This window comes from Pieris rapae, chromosome 23 (assembly GCF_905147795.1).
Source record: "Pieris rapae chromosome 23, ilPieRapa1.1, whole genome shotgun sequence".
Taxonomy (NCBI): domain Eukaryota; kingdom Metazoa; phylum Arthropoda; class Insecta; order Lepidoptera; family Pieridae; genus Pieris; species Pieris rapae.
This window is the reverse complement of record NC_059531.1, coordinates 28,907-44,652: the sequence shown is the minus strand read 5'-3', so window position 1 is coordinate 44,652 and position 15,746 is coordinate 28,907. Positions and strand designations below refer to the sequence as shown.

At 45.5% G+C, this 15,746-nt stretch overlaps 9 protein-coding genes across 9 annotated transcripts; all 9 read right to left on the bottom strand.

Moving 5' to 3' along the window:
- Positions 1-598: 598 nt before the first annotated feature.
- LOC123690259 (histone H3) lies at positions 599-1,184 on the bottom strand. The gene has a single exon (XM_045633462.1). It carries the CDS (start codon positions 1,083-1,085, stop codon positions 675-677), a length of 411 nt encoding a protein of 136 aa, XP_045489418.1. The 5' UTR covers positions 1,086-1,184; the 3' UTR covers positions 599-674.
- A 575-nt stretch (positions 1,185-1,759) lies between these two features.
- Positions 1,760-2,356, bottom strand: LOC123690260 (histone H2B). Its single transcript, XM_045633463.1, has one exon. It carries the CDS (start codon positions 2,295-2,297, stop codon positions 1,923-1,925), a length of 375 nt encoding a protein of 124 aa, XP_045489419.1. The 5' UTR covers positions 2,298-2,356; the 3' UTR covers positions 1,760-1,922.
- A 652-nt stretch (positions 2,357-3,008) lies between these two features.
- On the bottom strand, positions 3,009-3,536 carry LOC123690263 (histone H2A). The gene has a single exon (XM_045633466.1). The coding sequence runs from the start codon at positions 3,476-3,478 to the stop codon at positions 3,104-3,106; it is 375 nt and encodes a 124-aa protein (XP_045489422.1). The 5' UTR covers positions 3,479-3,536; the 3' UTR covers positions 3,009-3,103.
- A 1,154-nt stretch (positions 3,537-4,690) lies between these two features.
- On the bottom strand, positions 4,691-5,882 carry LOC123690248 (late histone H1-like). The gene has a single exon (XM_045633398.1). It carries the CDS (start codon positions 5,790-5,792, stop codon positions 4,971-4,973), a length of 822 nt encoding a protein of 273 aa, XP_045489354.1. The 5' UTR covers positions 5,793-5,882; the 3' UTR covers positions 4,691-4,970.
- Positions 5,883-6,984: 1,102 nt separating this feature from the next.
- LOC123690250 (histone H4) lies at positions 6,985-7,542 on the bottom strand. The gene has a single exon (XM_045633400.1). It carries the CDS (start codon positions 7,381-7,383, stop codon positions 7,072-7,074), a length of 312 nt encoding a protein of 103 aa, XP_045489356.1. The 5' UTR covers positions 7,384-7,542; the 3' UTR covers positions 6,985-7,071.
- A 1,836-nt stretch (positions 7,543-9,378) lies between these two features.
- LOC123690249 (histone H2B) lies at positions 9,379-9,993 on the bottom strand. Its single transcript, XM_045633399.1, has one exon. It carries the CDS (start codon positions 9,914-9,916, stop codon positions 9,542-9,544), a length of 375 nt encoding a protein of 124 aa, XP_045489355.1. The 5' UTR covers positions 9,917-9,993; the 3' UTR covers positions 9,379-9,541.
- A 634-nt stretch (positions 9,994-10,627) lies between these two features.
- Positions 10,628-11,155, bottom strand: LOC111003165 (histone H2A). Its single transcript, XM_022273534.2, has one exon. The coding sequence runs from the start codon at positions 11,095-11,097 to the stop codon at positions 10,723-10,725; it is 375 nt and encodes a 124-aa protein (XP_022129226.2). The 5' UTR covers positions 11,098-11,155; the 3' UTR covers positions 10,628-10,722.
- A 1,154-nt stretch (positions 11,156-12,309) lies between these two features.
- Positions 12,310-13,501, bottom strand: LOC111003163 (late histone H1). The gene has a single exon (XM_022273533.2). It carries the CDS (start codon positions 13,409-13,411, stop codon positions 12,590-12,592), a length of 822 nt encoding a protein of 273 aa, XP_022129225.2. The 5' UTR covers positions 13,412-13,501; the 3' UTR covers positions 12,310-12,589.
- A 1,103-nt stretch (positions 13,502-14,604) lies between these two features.
- On the bottom strand, positions 14,605-15,216 carry LOC123690251 (histone H4). The gene has a single exon (XM_045633401.1). It carries the CDS (start codon positions 15,001-15,003, stop codon positions 14,692-14,694), a length of 312 nt encoding a protein of 103 aa, XP_045489357.1. The 5' UTR covers positions 15,004-15,216; the 3' UTR covers positions 14,605-14,691.
- Between the last annotated feature and the right edge of the window lie 530 nt (positions 15,217-15,746).

The window sequence follows — 15,746 nt, the reverse complement described above, 5'->3', positions numbered from 1 at the left end:
TAAATAAATAAATAACTACAATAACTATGTACATAAAGAAGCAAAATAAAACCGATGAATAATAAAATATGTCGATACGCATGAATTGAAAACAATACGCAATAACAGAAAAAAAAACAAATCACCGCAAAAATTTAACACATTTAACAATTAACTAAACAAAAAAAAAATTAACACCTGGTACACACACTGAGCTACAGCACGCGTCAACAAGAGTCATAAATTCCTGAAGTGGTGCCATAAATACATATAATAGAAAGTCATTATTGTGCAATTGTTTTCTAAGAAACAGTGAAACAATGGTGGCTCGCAAATATTGTTGTCGGCATTTGCCTTTGAAGTCGAAAATATATTATGCTGACGCATAATAGAAAATATCATAGAGACACACAGTGCGATAGGCGCCTGCCTCATTTACGTTATATCGATCTCGAAAATAATTATTAATTTAATAATTTCAATAAATTAATTGTTTTATATTATATTAGGTTAATTATTCTTAATGTTAGCCTAAATAAAGCCTTTTGACTTTGTATAACGTTCGTTTTATTCGTTCGATACGTGATGTCTGTCTGTGAAGCACATCATTTGAATTATATGCGGCCCTGAAAAGGGCCTTTTGTTGTAATAATAATATTATAATATTATTATTATTTAGCAGCGGCTGCGCAAAATTAAGCACGCTCGCCGCGAATGCGTCTCGCCAGTTGGATGTCCTTGGGCATGATCGTCACTCGCTTGGCGTGAATGGCGCACAGGTTGGTGTCCTCGAAGAGGCCCACCAGATACGCCTCGCTCGCCTCCTGAAGCGCCATCACGGCGGAGCTCTGGAACCTGAGGTCGGTCTTGAAGTCCTGCGCGATCTCCCTCACCAGACGCTGGAACGGCAACTTGCGGATCAACAGCTCGGTACTCTTCTGGTAGCGACGGATCTCTCTCAGAGCGACGGTACCGGGCCTGTAACGGTGAGGCTTCTTCACGCCGCCGGTGGCTGGAGCGCTCTTGCGGGCCGCCTTGGTGGCGAGCTGCTTTCGCGGCGCCTTACCTCCGGTGGACTTACGGGCTGTCTGCTTAGTACGTGCCATTACGACGACTGCTCTCACTCACTCACTCGACTCGACTGAATGCAAACTTTATTATATTATGTACGATGTGTGGACACGTCCGTCGCGTATCGCTTGCGATGATGATATAAACACCTTTAAAACTATTGGGCCGCATTTATATATAACGTCGAACCGAGCTCGAACGGGACGGGCGGGTGTGTCGGGACATTTACGAGACCTATCTAAAATGAAATTGTTTATAACAATAATAAATAGGTAACTAACAAAAATTAAAACGTTCATTTGTCTTTAATCGCGTTAAATAAGTTGAATTTACATTACTTTTCACTGATCAGTGGACAACACTAATTAAACATACAAAATTCTGTGCATGTACAAAATATTATATAATATATAAAATAAGAGACAGAGAGAGAGATGGAGAGAGAGTGAGATAAATATATATATATATATAATTATGTACACCGAGACTATTGTCTTTTTTTTTTTTAATTTTTAAGTTTCATATTCATGATAGTTTTTACACTTAATATAATTGTTTATCGGTTTATAGGTAAAAGTACTTGATAATAGAGGGATTGTTAATTTATATATATATATATATATTTTTTTTTTTTTTTTTACGTTTATCGTTGATACTGTGCGTTGTGGTGTGTGGTTCACACACACACACCAAACTCTTCGGATAGATATTGTGGCCCTGAAAAGGGCCGTTTTCATGATGATGATGATCATAGTCAATCGCTCTCATTATACTTTCATTACGTATAATAATATAAGAGAGAAATCGCCGGCGCCGAGACGATGGTGCTGGTCCTACGCCGCCGCCGCCGTTGTCCCACCGCGCCGCGACGCTCACTTGGAGCTGGTGTACTTGGTGACGGCCTTGGTGCCCTCGCTGACGGCGTGCTTGGCGAGCTCGCCGGGCAGCAGGAGCCTCACGGAGGTCTGCACCTCGCGGGACGTGATCGTCGAACGCTTGTTGTAGTGTGCGAGACGGGACGCCTCCGCCGCGATCCTCTCGAAGATGTCGTTCACGAACGAGTTCATGATTGACATCGCCTTCGAAGAGATACCGGTGTCGGGATGCACCTGCTTCAGTACCTTGTAGATGTAAATGGCGTAGCTCTCCTTCCTCTTGTGCTTCTTTTTCTTTTTGTCCGATTTGGATATGTTCTTCTGCGCCTTGCCGGACTTCTTGGCCGCCTTGCCGCTGGTCTTTGGTGGCATAGTGAACGATAGATAGGCAGTCACAAACTATGTATCGACAACAACGAGAGACACTAGACTTGTGATTTGAAATATTTTTTGGACCTCACTTCAGTAAACTTCACTTTGAAAAGTGCTCTGGCGACTGGTCCGGCGTTACATAGGAAACGTTTCGCGGCCGCCAATCGACGGCGTCGTTACCGTTAGGACGCCGCGTGTTGGGGCGCGAGGGGGGTGAACGGCGACGGCGGAGGGAGCGGGGCGTTATATTATGTATATCTCCGTCTCTATCTCCTTCTCCCTCTGACACGGTTTATTTATGGTTATTTAAAAATAATAACAATAATAACGTAGTATAACAGTATGCCTGTATTGTATGTATTGTCTCATTATTACTGATTGGATTATGCGTGAGCAATGTGAATTTCGGGCGTGTCTACATGTTCGATTGTTGTTTTTATTTTTATTTATTATTATTATTGTTGTTGTAAGTAAATAATATTGTCAAGAATAAAAAAATAAATACAACTCGATATTGTATATACACATTGTAATAAGTAGGTAATTGAGTCAATTTTTTTGATAGAAGCATATTTATAGTAGTAGGTACTTAGTATATAATTTTTGTGAATAGTGACGTGTGGAACGTTTATTGTCGCTGATACATTTATCTAACAAATCACGGTGGCACGGTGGCCGTACCACACGATCATTGCGATTTTATGAATCATATTGCGGCCCTGAAAAGGGCCTTTTAGGTCGTCGAGTTGACAACGACACGAATAATAACAATAATTGGACGAGACTCCAGTCGTTGCTATTATAATTTATGTCTTCTTCTCGGTCTTCTTGGGGAGAAGGACCGCCTGAATGTTAGGCAGTACACCGCCCTGTGCGATGGTCACGCCGGAGAGCAGCTTGTTGAGCTCCTCGTCGTTACGAATGGCCAGCTGCAGGTGACGCGGTATGATCCTGGTCTTTTTGTTGTCACGGGCCGCGTTACCGGCCAACTCGAGCACTTCAGCCGCCAGGTACTCCATAACGGCCGCTAGGTACACCGGCGCACCGGCACCGACCCTCTCGGCGTAGTTGCCCTTCCTGAGCAGCCTGTGGATACGACCCACCGGGAACTGGAGACCTGCGCGGTTGGAACGCGACTTTGCCTTTCCCTTGACCTTGCCTCCCTTGCCACGTCCGGACATTGCGTTTGATTATTTGGGCACTGCACAACTCACTGAAAACTAACCGACAGGTTACTTATTTTTTTTTCAAGCCGCTACGAATTCATATTATATATGAATTCGGACGGTGTTCAACCAACTGGCCGGGTGTGACGAGAAACGACGTCGACGACTCTGCGCTATTAAACGCGATTGGGTGCCGCCGGCTCAGCGAGCGAGCGTTAGTGAGGGGCGCGAGAGGGGGAGCGCGGGCTTCGGTCACGTGTGTAAGATCTACATATTACGTGGAATTAGAATTAAAAATAATAATAATAAGAATGAAAATTACATGCATACATACATACATACATACATACAAAAAAATATATATACATACAGATAGATATTATTATATTACGTATTTGGTTATTTGTTTAGAATCTTTATTCCAAATATTTATTGTGTGTTTTATCTTTTTTGTTTGAACGTGTACCGGTTTCGTGTTTTCGTTTTTATGTACTGTTGTGTAATCGTGTAAAACGCCCATTATTACATATTTTTATATTACATATTTGGTTATTTGTTTAGAATTTGTTTATTAAATAGGAACCGGTGGGGGTGGTGGCGGGGGTGTGTCCATTGTCTATTGTCTTTTGTCTTGGCCCGCCAAATTTTATTGCACCTCATAACATCTGTTGATAATTGGGTACATGTATTGTTTTTACATTTGGCAACAGTCGGGCACTCGGGCGGCGAAGGAGGCGCATCTCGAGCGGCCGAAGGGATTGTTATCGCGAAGAGGAAGTAGTGGTCGCGGTGCTGCATTGCATTTTTTTTTTTTGTTGTATTTCTCGAGTGTGAAGTGAGTGCGATCTCGATACAGAGAACCGACCGTGGTTAGCAGGTGGCGGTGGCGATTTTGTGTTTCGTGTGTGTGTGATACGGCGCTGCTGCGACGGTGAGTTGCTAACTAATATAATATTAGAATAAGGTGTTAAAATATTAAGACACACCTACATACTTATACATAGGTACATAATCTGCCTCTCTCACTCTCGCTGCCTTCATTATTGGACAATTTAACAACTACCTATGTCGCATGTTTTATTATTTATATAATATAGGATATGTATCACCAGCCGGTAAACTAGCGACAATTGGACAATTTTGATAGTTTGTAGCACCTGCGACAACATGGAATGGCTATATATTATTTGTATATATATGTAGATTTTTAGGATTCAATATAATATAATATTTTTTTGTGCGTTTATTCGTTTGATACTCTCGACGGCTCAACGGCAGCCCATCATTGAAACATATGTTAGCCCTGAAAAGGGCTTTTTGTGTGGCGTGTTTGTGCGTGCGTCTATTATTACAATAATAATATACGACATCGACACAACCGACCACTTGCGATGCGCTCGTCGCTGGTCCGGTGGCCGGTGACCCTCCTTCCGCTCCCGCTACTCGGTGGTCAGCGTACGCGAACACGGTGCGGCGGCTCGTGCTTATTGAACGTGGATGGTCGCGTTCACTTCTTGGAAGCGGCCGACGCCTTTTTCGCGGTGGTGGCGGCCTTCGATTTGGGCGCGGCGGCGGCGGCCTTCTTCGGTTTGGGGGCCTTAGGTTTCTTGGTCGGTGGCTTCGCGCTCCTCTTCGCCTTGGACGCGGCCGCGTTGCTCGACGCGCCCTTGCCGGACGCCGCGGCGGCGGCGGCGGCGCGACCCTTCTTCGGTGCGGCCGCAGCGACCGGCTTCCTCTTGGCCGCAGCCGCCGCCTTCTTGTCTTTGGCGGCGACGCCCCTGCCGCCCGCTTTGGCCGGGGAGGCGGACCCGGCGGCCGATGCCGACGCGGCGGCGGCGGCCTTCTTGCTCCTGGCGCCGGCGCTCGCGGCGGTCTTCTTGGCGGGTGCGCTCGGCTTCTTCGCCGATTTGGCCGCGGAGGACGCCGCCGCGCCGGAGCCCCTGCCGCCGGAGGACGCGGAGGCGGCCGTCGCCTTCTTAGCGGCGCCGCCGGTACCAGACTTGCTGTCTATCTTGAACGAGCCCGATGCGCCCTTGCCCTTCGTCTGAATCAGGGTGCCGGAGGCGACGGCACGCTTGAGATACTTTCTTATGAACGGCGCCAACCTCTCGGCGTCGAGGCTATAATTCGAGGCGATGTACTTCTTGATCGCCTGCAGGGACGATCCGCTCCTCTCCTTGAGCTCCTTGATCGCGCTGTTCACCATTTCGGAGGTCTTGGGGTGCGTCGGTCTCGCCTTGGGTTTCTTGGCGGCCGCTGCCGCTTTCGGTGCCTTCTTGGCGGGCGTCGCCGGCGCGGGTGTCTCCGATGCTACTGCGGTGTCGGCCATTATTTTCTTTTCTTTTTCAATTATATGAATCACACAGTCACACTAATTATATTATTGTTATAATATTATGTAGTAGTATAATATTATCGTACTAGGTGGATGATAATAATATGTGCGTAAAGAGTGCGCGGCGCTAGTGAGCGCCGGCCAGACGAATCGGTATACCGCGACGAGAGCTTCGTCGGCTGCGTGCGTTTTCTCGTATTCGAGTGTGAAACTTTTCACTAACACGTCTCGGTCTCATCGGATTTTTGATGATTATCAAACGAAAAATCGGTGGAAATCTCGTTGGCGATCGATAGTCTACGATATCGGCCACCGGTCGGGCAGTCGGGCGGGGCTCCAGGCGGTCGCGCGCGTCGGGCATCCGCGTTTGAAGTTTGTTATTGTCGAGTCGCGCGCGTACCGTCCAGTTTAAATCGCGAATTAAACAATTAAAGCGAAAGGTGGCCGCGCGCGCGACCTCCGAGGGCGGAGCTCAAGATTCCGAGGTTCAACGGGATCCATTCGTTTCGGCGATATATTAGGATTACGATCGATTTTAACGCATCGAATGCGACATGTTGTAGGACAGCACCGCGCTCCCGAGACGAGGCCGTGGACGCGCGCGCGTTCTCTTTCGTCTTTGCTCCGTAGTAGCATTAATATTATTTACGAAACGAAATAAGTCTAGTGAGCTCGTCGAAATGTCCGATTAAATTAATTATAAGTATTTATCAAACACATCGATCGAGAAGCACGCGAGATCTATATAAATTCAAAGCAAAAATTTCATTGACGCAACCGGGAGCGATGCTGTTCGGTCGCAACCTAGCATTAGCACACCTATATTCTTAATTTTCAATGTCTAAGCATAACATAATAACCTAACCGCTATCTCTCTATAATAGTATGTGTACATACTATACTTATCGTTTGCGATATAATATTATTATGACGACGAGAGCGACTGCTAACGCCGTACTCGTGTACATACAGTACGAAAACTTTATATTAACATGCCACTAGTGGATAGTTAGCATTAGTATCAGCAGTAATAGTAGTCGATAATATTATGAAAAGTATTATTCAATCAATCATTTATCGATTGGTAATTTATTAAATTATTTATTTATATTGGTAGCTTAAAACTAATTGTGGGTGGGTGTCGTTTAGTCGTTTTGATACGTTTTATTTTTATAATAGAAACATATGCGGCCCTGAAAAGGGCCTTTTTTACTTGTTGAAAAATATCCGTCATATACCTAAGTATGTATACGACAGACAACAATTAATCAACTTAACCGCCGAAACCGTAGAGGGTGCGGCCCTGGCGCTTCAGAGCGTACACGACGTCCATGGCGGTGACGGTCTTCCTCTTGGCGTGCTCCGTGTAGGTTACCGCGTCGCGGATGACGTTCTCGAGGAAAACCTTGAGAACACCGCGAGTCTCCTCGTATATCAGACCGGAGATACGTTTCACTCCACCCCTGCGCGCCAGACGCCGAATCGCCGGCTTGGTGATACCCTGGATGTTATCACGGAGCACCTTCCTGTGACGCTTCGCGCCACCTTTTCCCAATCCCTTTCCTCCCTTACCGCGGCCGGTCATCGTTGATTGTCTCTGAATTAACTGTACTTCTTAGAAAAATCACCAGCACTACGTACGTGTGTCACGTACGACGATCACTGTTACAATGCGCTTCGCGCTTACCAATCGTGCTGTATATATAGATTTCGGACAGCTAGGACCTCGCATATAAACGGGGCAGAGGGGAGAGAGGCAGCGGGGCAGCGGCGTTCGGTGTGTGAGATTCGTTCTTATTATTATGATTTTATGTATGTATAAATAAATAAATAACTACAATAACTATGTACATAAAGAAGCAAAATAAAACCGATGAATAATAAAATATGTCGATACGCATGAATTGAAAACAATACGCAATAACAGAAAAAAAAACAAATCACCGCAAAAATTTAACACATTTAACAATTAACTAAACAAAAAAAAAATTAACACCTGGTACACACACTGAGCTACAGCACGCGTCAACAAGAGTCATAAATTCCTGAAGTGGTGCCATAAATACATATAATAGAAAGTCATTATTGTGCAATTGTTTTCTAAGAAACAGTGAAACAATGGTGGCTCGCAAATATTGTTGTCGGCATTTGCCTTTGAAGTCGAAAATATATTATGCTGACGCATAATAGAAAATATCATAGAGACACACAGTGCGATAGGCGCCTGCCTCATTTACGTTATATCGATCTCGAAAATAATTATTAATTTAATAATTTCAATAAATTAATTGTTTTATATTATATTAGGTTAATTATTCTTAATGTTAGCCTAAATAAAGCCTTTTGACTTTGTATAACGTTCGTTTTATTCGTTCGATACGTGATGTCTGTCTGTGAAGCACATCATTTGAATTATATGCGGCCCTGAAAAGGGCCTTTTGTTGTAATAATAATATTATAATATTATTATTATTTAGCAGCGGCTGCGCAAAATTAAGCACGCTCGCCGCGAATGCGTCTCGCCAGTTGGATGTCCTTGGGCATGATCGTCACTCGCTTGGCGTGAATGGCGCACAGGTTGGTGTCCTCGAAGAGGCCCACCAGATACGCCTCGCTCGCCTCCTGAAGCGCCATCACGGCGGAGCTCTGGAACCTGAGGTCGGTCTTGAAGTCCTGCGCGATCTCCCTCACCAGACGCTGGAACGGCAACTTGCGGATCAACAGCTCGGTACTCTTCTGGTAGCGACGGATCTCTCTCAGAGCGACGGTACCGGGCCTGTAACGGTGAGGCTTCTTCACGCCGCCGGTGGCTGGAGCGCTCTTGCGGGCCGCCTTGGTGGCGAGCTGCTTTCGCGGCGCCTTACCTCCGGTGGACTTACGGGCTGTCTGCTTAGTACGTGCCATTACGACGACTGCTCTCACTCACTCACTCGACTCGACTGAATGCAAACTTTATTATATTATGTACGATGTGTGGACACGTCCGTCGCGTATCGCTTGCGATGATGATATAAACACCTTTAAAACTATTGGGCCGCATTTATATATAACGTCGAACCGAGCTCGAACGGGACGGGCGGGTGTGTCGGGACATTTACGAGACCTATCTAAAATGAAATTGTTTATAACAATAATAAATAGGTAACTAACAAAAATTAAAACGTTCATTTGTCTTTAATCGCGTTAAATAAGTTGAATTTACATTACTTTTCACTGATCAGTGGACAACACTAATTAAACATACAAAATTCTGTGCATGTACAAAATATTATATAATATATAAAATAAGAGACAGAGAGAGAGATGGAGAGAGAGTGAGATAAATATATATATATATATATAATTATGTACACCGAGACTATTGTCTTTTTTTTTTTTTAATTTTTAAGTTTCATATTCATGATAGTTTTTACACTTAATATAATTGTTTATCGGTTTATAGGTAAAAGTACTTGATAATAGAGGGATTGTTAATTTATATATATATATATATTTTTTTTTTTTTTTTTTACGTTTATCGTTGATACTGTGCGTTGTGGTGTGTGGTTCACACACACACACCAAACTCTTCGGATAGATATTGTGGCCCTGAAAAGGGCCGTTTTCATGATGATGATGATCATAGTCAATCGCTCTCATTATACTTTCATTACGTATAATAATATAAGAGAGAAATCGCCGGCGCCGAGACGATGGTGCTGGTCCTACGCCGCCGCCGCCGTTGTCCCACCGCGCCGCGACGCTCACTTGGAGCTGGTGTACTTGGTGACGGCCTTGGTGCCCTCGCTGACGGCGTGCTTGGCGAGCTCGCCGGGCAGCAGGAGCCTCACGGAGGTCTGCACCTCGCGGGACGTGATCGTCGAACGCTTGTTGTAGTGTGCGAGACGGGACGCCTCCGCCGCGATCCTCTCGAAGATGTCGTTCACGAACGAGTTCATGATTGACATCGCCTTCGAAGAGATACCGGTGTCGGGATGCACCTGCTTCAGTACCTTGTAGATGTAAATGGCGTAGCTCTCCTTCCTCTTGTGCTTCTTTTTCTTTTTGTCCGATTTGGATATGTTCTTCTGCGCCTTGCCGGACTTCTTGGCCGCCTTGCCGCTGGTCTTTGGTGGCATAGTGAACGATAGATAGGCAGTCACAAACTATGTATCGACAACAACGAGAGACACTAGACTTGTGATTTGAAATATTTTTTGGACCTCACTTCAGTATACTTCACTTTGAAAAGTGCTCTGGCGACTGGTCCGGCGTTACATAGGAAACGTTTCGCGGCCGCCAATCGACGGCGTCGTTACCGTTAGGACGCCGCGTGTTGGGGCGCGAGGGGGGTGAACGGCGACGGCGGAGGGAGCGGGGCGTTATATTATGTATATCTCCGTCTCTATCTCCTTCTCCCTCTGACACGGTTTATTTATGGTTATTTAAAAATAATAACAATAATAACGTAGTATAACAGTATGCCTGTATTGTATGTATTGTCTCATTATTACTGATTGGATTATGCGTGAGCAATGTGAATTTCGGGCGTGTCTACATGTTCGATTGTTGTTTTTATTTTTATTTATTATTATTATTGTTGTTGTAAGTAAATAATATTGTCAAGAATAAAAAAATAAATACAACTCGATATTGTATATACACATTGTAATAAGTAGGTAATTGAGTCAATTTTTTTGATAGAAGCATATTTATAGTAGTAGGTACTTAGTATATAATTTTTGTGAATAGTGACGTGTGGAACGTTTATTGTCGCTGATACATTTATCTAACAAATCACGGTGGCACGGTGGCCGTACCACACGATCATTGCGATTTTATGAATCATATTGCGGCCCTGAAAAGGGCCTTTTAGGTCGTCGAGTTGACAACGACACGAATAATAACAATAATTGGACGAGACTCCAGTCGTTGCTATTATAATTTATGTCTTCTTCTCGGTCTTCTTGGGGAGAAGGACCGCCTGAATGTTAGGCAGTACACCGCCCTGTGCGATGGTCACGCCGGAGAGCAGCTTGTTGAGCTCCTCGTCGTTACGAATGGCCAGCTGCAGGTGACGCGGTATGATCCTGGTCTTTTTGTTGTCACGGGCCGCGTTACCGGCCAACTCGAGCACTTCAGCCGCCAGGTACTCCATAACGGCCGCTAGGTACACCGGCGCACCGGCACCGACCCTCTCGGCGTAGTTGCCCTTCCTGAGCAGCCTGTGGATACGACCCACCGGGAACTGGAGACCTGCGCGGTTGGAACGCGACTTTGCCTTTCCCTTGACCTTGCCTCCCTTGCCACGTCCGGACATTGCGTTTGATTATTTGGGCACTGCACAACTCACTGAAAACTAACCGACAGGTTACTTATTTTTTTTTCAAGCCGCTACGAATTCATATTATATATGAATTCGGACGGTGTTCAACCAACTGGCCGGGTGTGACGAGAAACGACGTCGACGACTCTGCGCTATTAAACGCGATTGGGTGCCGCCGGCTCAGCGAGCGAGCGTTAGTGAGGGGCGCGAGAGGGGGAGCGCGGGCTTCGGTCACGTGTGTAAGATCTACATATTACGTGGAATTAGAATTAAAAATAATAATAATAAGAATGAAAATTACATGCATACATACATACATACATACATACAAAAAAATATATATACATACAGATAGATATTATTATATTACGTATTTGGTTATTTGTTTAGAATCTTTATTCCAAATATTTATTGTGTGTTTTATCTTTTTTGTTTGAACGTGTACCGGTTTCGTGTTTTCGTTTTTATGTACTGTTGTGTAATCGTGTAAAACGCCCATTATTACATATTTTTATATTACATATTTGGTTATTTGTTTAGAATTTGTTTATTAAATAGGAACCGGTGGGGGTGGTGGCGGGGGTGTGTCCATTGTCTATTGTCTTTTGTCTTGGCCCGCCAAATTTTATTGCACCTCATAACATCTGTTGATAATTGGGTACATGTATTGTTTTTACATTTGGCAACAGTCGGGCACTCGGGCGGCGAAGGAGGCGCATCTCGAGCGGCCGAAGGGATTGTTATCGCGAAGAGGAAGTAGTGGTCGCGGTGCTGCATTGCATTTTTTTTTTTTGTTGTATTTCTCGAGTGTGAAGTGAGTGCGATCTCGATACAGAGAACCGACCGTGGTTAGCAGGTGGCGGTGGCGATTTTGTGTTTCGTGTGTGTGTGATACGGCGCTGCTGCGACGGTGAGTTGCTAACTAATATAATATTAGAATAAGGTGTTAAAATATTAAGACACACCTACATACTTATACATAGGTACATAATCTGCCTCTCTCACTCTCGCTGCCTTCATTATTGGACAATTTAACAACTACCTATGTCGCATGTTTTATTATTTATATAATATAGGATATGTATCACCAGCCGGTAAACTAGCGACAATTGGACAATTTTGATAGTTTGTAGCACCTGCGACAACATGGAATGGCTATATATTATTTGTATATATATGTAGATTTTTAGGATTCAATATAATATAATATTTTTTTGTGCGTTTATTCGTTTGATACTCTCGACGGCTCAACGGCAGCCCATCATTGAAACATATGTTAGCCCTGAAAAGGGCTTTTTGTGTGGCGTGTTTGTGCGTGCGTCTATTATTACAATAATAATATACGACATCGACACAACCGACCACTTGCGATGCGCTCGTCGCTGGTCCGGTGGCCGGTGACCCTCCTTCCGCTCCCGCTACTCGGTGGTCAGCGTACGCGAACACGGTGCGGCGGCTCGTGCTTATTGAACGTGGATGGTCGCGTTCACTTCTTGGAAGCGGCCGACGCCTTTTTCGCGGTGGTGGCGGCCTTCGATTTGGGCGCGGCGGCGGCGGCCTTCTTCGGTTTGGGGGCCTTAGGTTTCTTGGTCGGTGGCTTCGCGCTCCTCTTCGCCTTGGACGCGGCCGCGTTGCTCGACGCGCCCTTGCCGGACGCCGCGGCGGCGGCGGCGGCGCGACCCTTCTTCGGTGCGGCCGCAGCGACCGGCTTCCTCTTGGCCGCAGCCGCCGCCTTCTTGTCTTTGGCGGCGACGCCCCTGCCGCCCGCTTTGGCCGGGGAGGCGGACCCGGCGGCCGATGCCGACGCGGCGGCGGCGGCCTTCTTGCTCCTGGCGCCGGCGCTCGCGGCGGTCTTCTTGGCGGGTGCGCTCGGCTTCTTCGCCGATTTGGCCGCGGAGGACGCCGCCGCGCCGGAGCCCCTGCCGCCGGAGGACGCGGAGGCGGCCGTCGCCTTCTTAGCGGCGCCGCCGGTACCAGACTTGCTGTCTATCTTGAACGAGCCCGATGCGCCCTTGCCCTTCGTCTGAATCAGGGTGCCGGAGGCGACGGCACGCTTGAGATACTTTCTTATGAACGGCGCCAACCTCTCGGCGTCGAGGCTATAATTCGAGGCGATGTACTTCTTGATCGCCTGCAGGGACGATCCGCTCCTCTCCTTGAGCTCCTTGATCGCGCTGTTCACCATTTCGGAGGTCTTGGGGTGCGTCGGTCTCGCCTTGGGTTTCTTGGCGGCCGCTGCCGCTTTCGGTGCCTTCTTGGCGGGCGTCGCCGGCGCGGGTGTCTCCGATGCTACTGCGGTGTCGGCCATTATTTTCTTTTCTTTTTCAATTATATGAATCACACAGTCACACTAATTATATTATTGTTATAATATTATGTAGTAGTATAATATTATCGTACTAGGTGGATGATAATAATATGTGCGTAAAGAGTGCGCGGCGCTAGTGAGCGCCGGCCAGACGAATCGGTATACCGCGACGAGAGCTTCGTCGGCTGCGTGCGTTTTCTCGTATTCGAGTGTGAAACTTTTCACTAACACGTCTCGGTCTCATCAGATTTTTGATGATTATCAAACGAAAAATCGGTGGAAATCTCGTTGGCGATCGATAGTCTACGATATCGGCCACCGGTCGGGCAGTCGGGCGGGGCTCCAGGCGGTCGCGCGCGTCGGGCATCCGCGTTTGAAGTTTGTTATTGTCGAGTCGCGCGCGTACCGTCCAGTTTAAATCGCGAATTAAACAATTAAAGCGAAAGGTGGCCGCGCGCGCGACCTCCGAGGGCGGAGCTCAAGATTCCGAGGTTCAACGGGATCCATTCGTTTCGGCGATATATTAGGATTACGATCGATTTTAACGCATCGAATGCGACATGTTGTAGGACAGCACCGCGCTCCCGAGACGAGGCCGTGGACGCGCGCGCGTTCTCTTTCGTCTTTGCTCCGTAGTAGCATTAATATTATTTACGAAACGAAATAAGTCTAGTGAGCTCGTCGAAATGTCCGATTAAATTAATTATAAGTATTTATCAAACACATCGATCGAGAAGCACGCGAGATCTATATAAATTCAAAGCAAAAATTTCATTGACGCAACCGGGAGCGATGCTGTTCGGTCGCAACCTAGCATTAGCACACCTATATTCTTAATTTTCAATGTCTAAGCATAACATAATAACCTAACCGCTATCTCTCTATAATAGTATGTGTACATACTATACTTATCGTTTGCGATATAATATTATTATGACGACGAGAGCGACTGCTAACGCCGTACTCGTGTACATACAGTACGAAAACTTTATATTAACATGCCACTAGTGGATAGTTAGCATTAGTATCAGCAGTAATAGTAGTCGATAATATTATGAAAAGTATTATTCAATCAATCATTTATCGATTGGTAATTTATTAAATTATTTATTTATATTGGTAGCTTAAAACTAATTGTGGGTGTGGGTGTCGTTTAGTCGTTTGATACGTTTTATTTTTATAATAGAAACATATGCGGCCCTGAAAAGGGCCTTTTTTACTTGTTGAAAAATATCCGTCATATACCTAAGTATGTATACGACAGACAATAATTAATCAACTTAACCGCCGAAACCGTAGAGGGTGCGGCCCTGGCGCTTCAGAGCGTACACGACGTCCATGGCGGTGACGGTCTTCCTCTTCGCGTGCTCCGTGTAGGTTACCGCGTCGCGGATGACGTTCTCGAGGAAAACCTTGAGAACACCGCGAGTCTCCTCGTATATCAGACCGGAGATACGTTTCACTCCACCCCTGCGCGCCAGACGCCGAATCGCCGGCTTGGTGATACCCTGGATGTTATCACGGAGCACCTTCCTGTGACGCTTCGCGCCACCTTTTCCCAATCCCTTTCCTCCCTTACCGCGGCCGGTCATCGTTGATTGTCTCTGAATTAACTGTACTTCTTAGAAAAATCACCAGCACTACGTACGTGTGTCACGTACGACGATCACTGTTACAATGCGCTTCGCGCTTACCAATCGTGCTGTATATATAGATTTCGGACAGCTAGGACCTCGCATATAAACGGGGCAGAGGGGAGAGAGGCAGCGGGGCAGCGGCGTTGGGTGTGTGAGATTCGTTCTTATTATTATGATTTTATGTATGTATAAATAAATAAATAAATAACTACAATAACTATGTACATAAAGAAGCAAAATAAAACCGATGAATAATAAAATATGTCGATACGCATGAATTGAAAACAATAAGCAATAACAGAAAAAAAAAACAAATCACCGCAAAAATTTAACACATTTAACAATTAACTAAACAAAAAAAAAAAAATTAACACCTGGTACACACACTGAGCTACAGCACGCGTCAACAAGAGTCATAAATTCCTGAAGTGGTGCCATAAATACATATAATAGAAAGTCATTATTGTGCAATTGTTTTCTAAGAAACAGTGAAACAATGGTGGCTCGCAAATATTGTTGTCGGCATTTGCCTTTGAAGTCGAAAATATATTATGCTGGCGCATAATAGAAAATATCATAGAGACACACAGTGCGATAGGCGCCTGCCTAATTTACGTTATATCGATCTCGAAAATAATTATTAATTTAATAATTTCAATAAATTAATTGTTTTATATTATATTAGGTTAATTATTATT

Bases quoted from the DNA above. Each gene is read 5' to 3' on its own strand.
- LOC123690259 (XM_045633462.1), bottom strand. From the start codon at position 1,085: ATGGCACGTACTAAGCAGACAGCCCGTAAGTCCACCGGAGGTAAGGCG.
- LOC123690260 (XM_045633463.1), bottom strand. From the start codon at position 2,297: ATGCCACCAAAGACCAGCGGCAAGGCGGCCAAGAAGTCCGGCAAGGCG.
- LOC123690263 (XM_045633466.1), bottom strand. From the start codon at position 3,478: ATGTCCGGACGTGGCAAGGGAGGCAAGGTCAAGGGAAAGGCAAAGTCG.
- LOC123690248 (XM_045633398.1), bottom strand. From the start codon at position 5,792: ATGGCCGACACCGCAGTAGCATCGGAGACACCCGCGCCGGCGACGCCC.
- LOC123690250 (XM_045633400.1), bottom strand. From the start codon at position 7,383: ATGACCGGCCGCGGTAAGGGAGGAAAGGGATTGGGAAAAGGTGGCGCG.
- LOC123690249 (XM_045633399.1), bottom strand. From the start codon at position 9,916: ATGCCACCAAAGACCAGCGGCAAGGCGGCCAAGAAGTCCGGCAAGGCG.
- LOC111003165 (XM_022273534.2), bottom strand. From the start codon at position 11,097: ATGTCCGGACGTGGCAAGGGAGGCAAGGTCAAGGGAAAGGCAAAGTCG.
- LOC111003163 (XM_022273533.2), bottom strand. From the start codon at position 13,411: ATGGCCGACACCGCAGTAGCATCGGAGACACCCGCGCCGGCGACGCCC.
- LOC123690251 (XM_045633401.1), bottom strand. From the start codon at position 15,003: ATGACCGGCCGCGGTAAGGGAGGAAAGGGATTGGGAAAAGGTGGCGCG.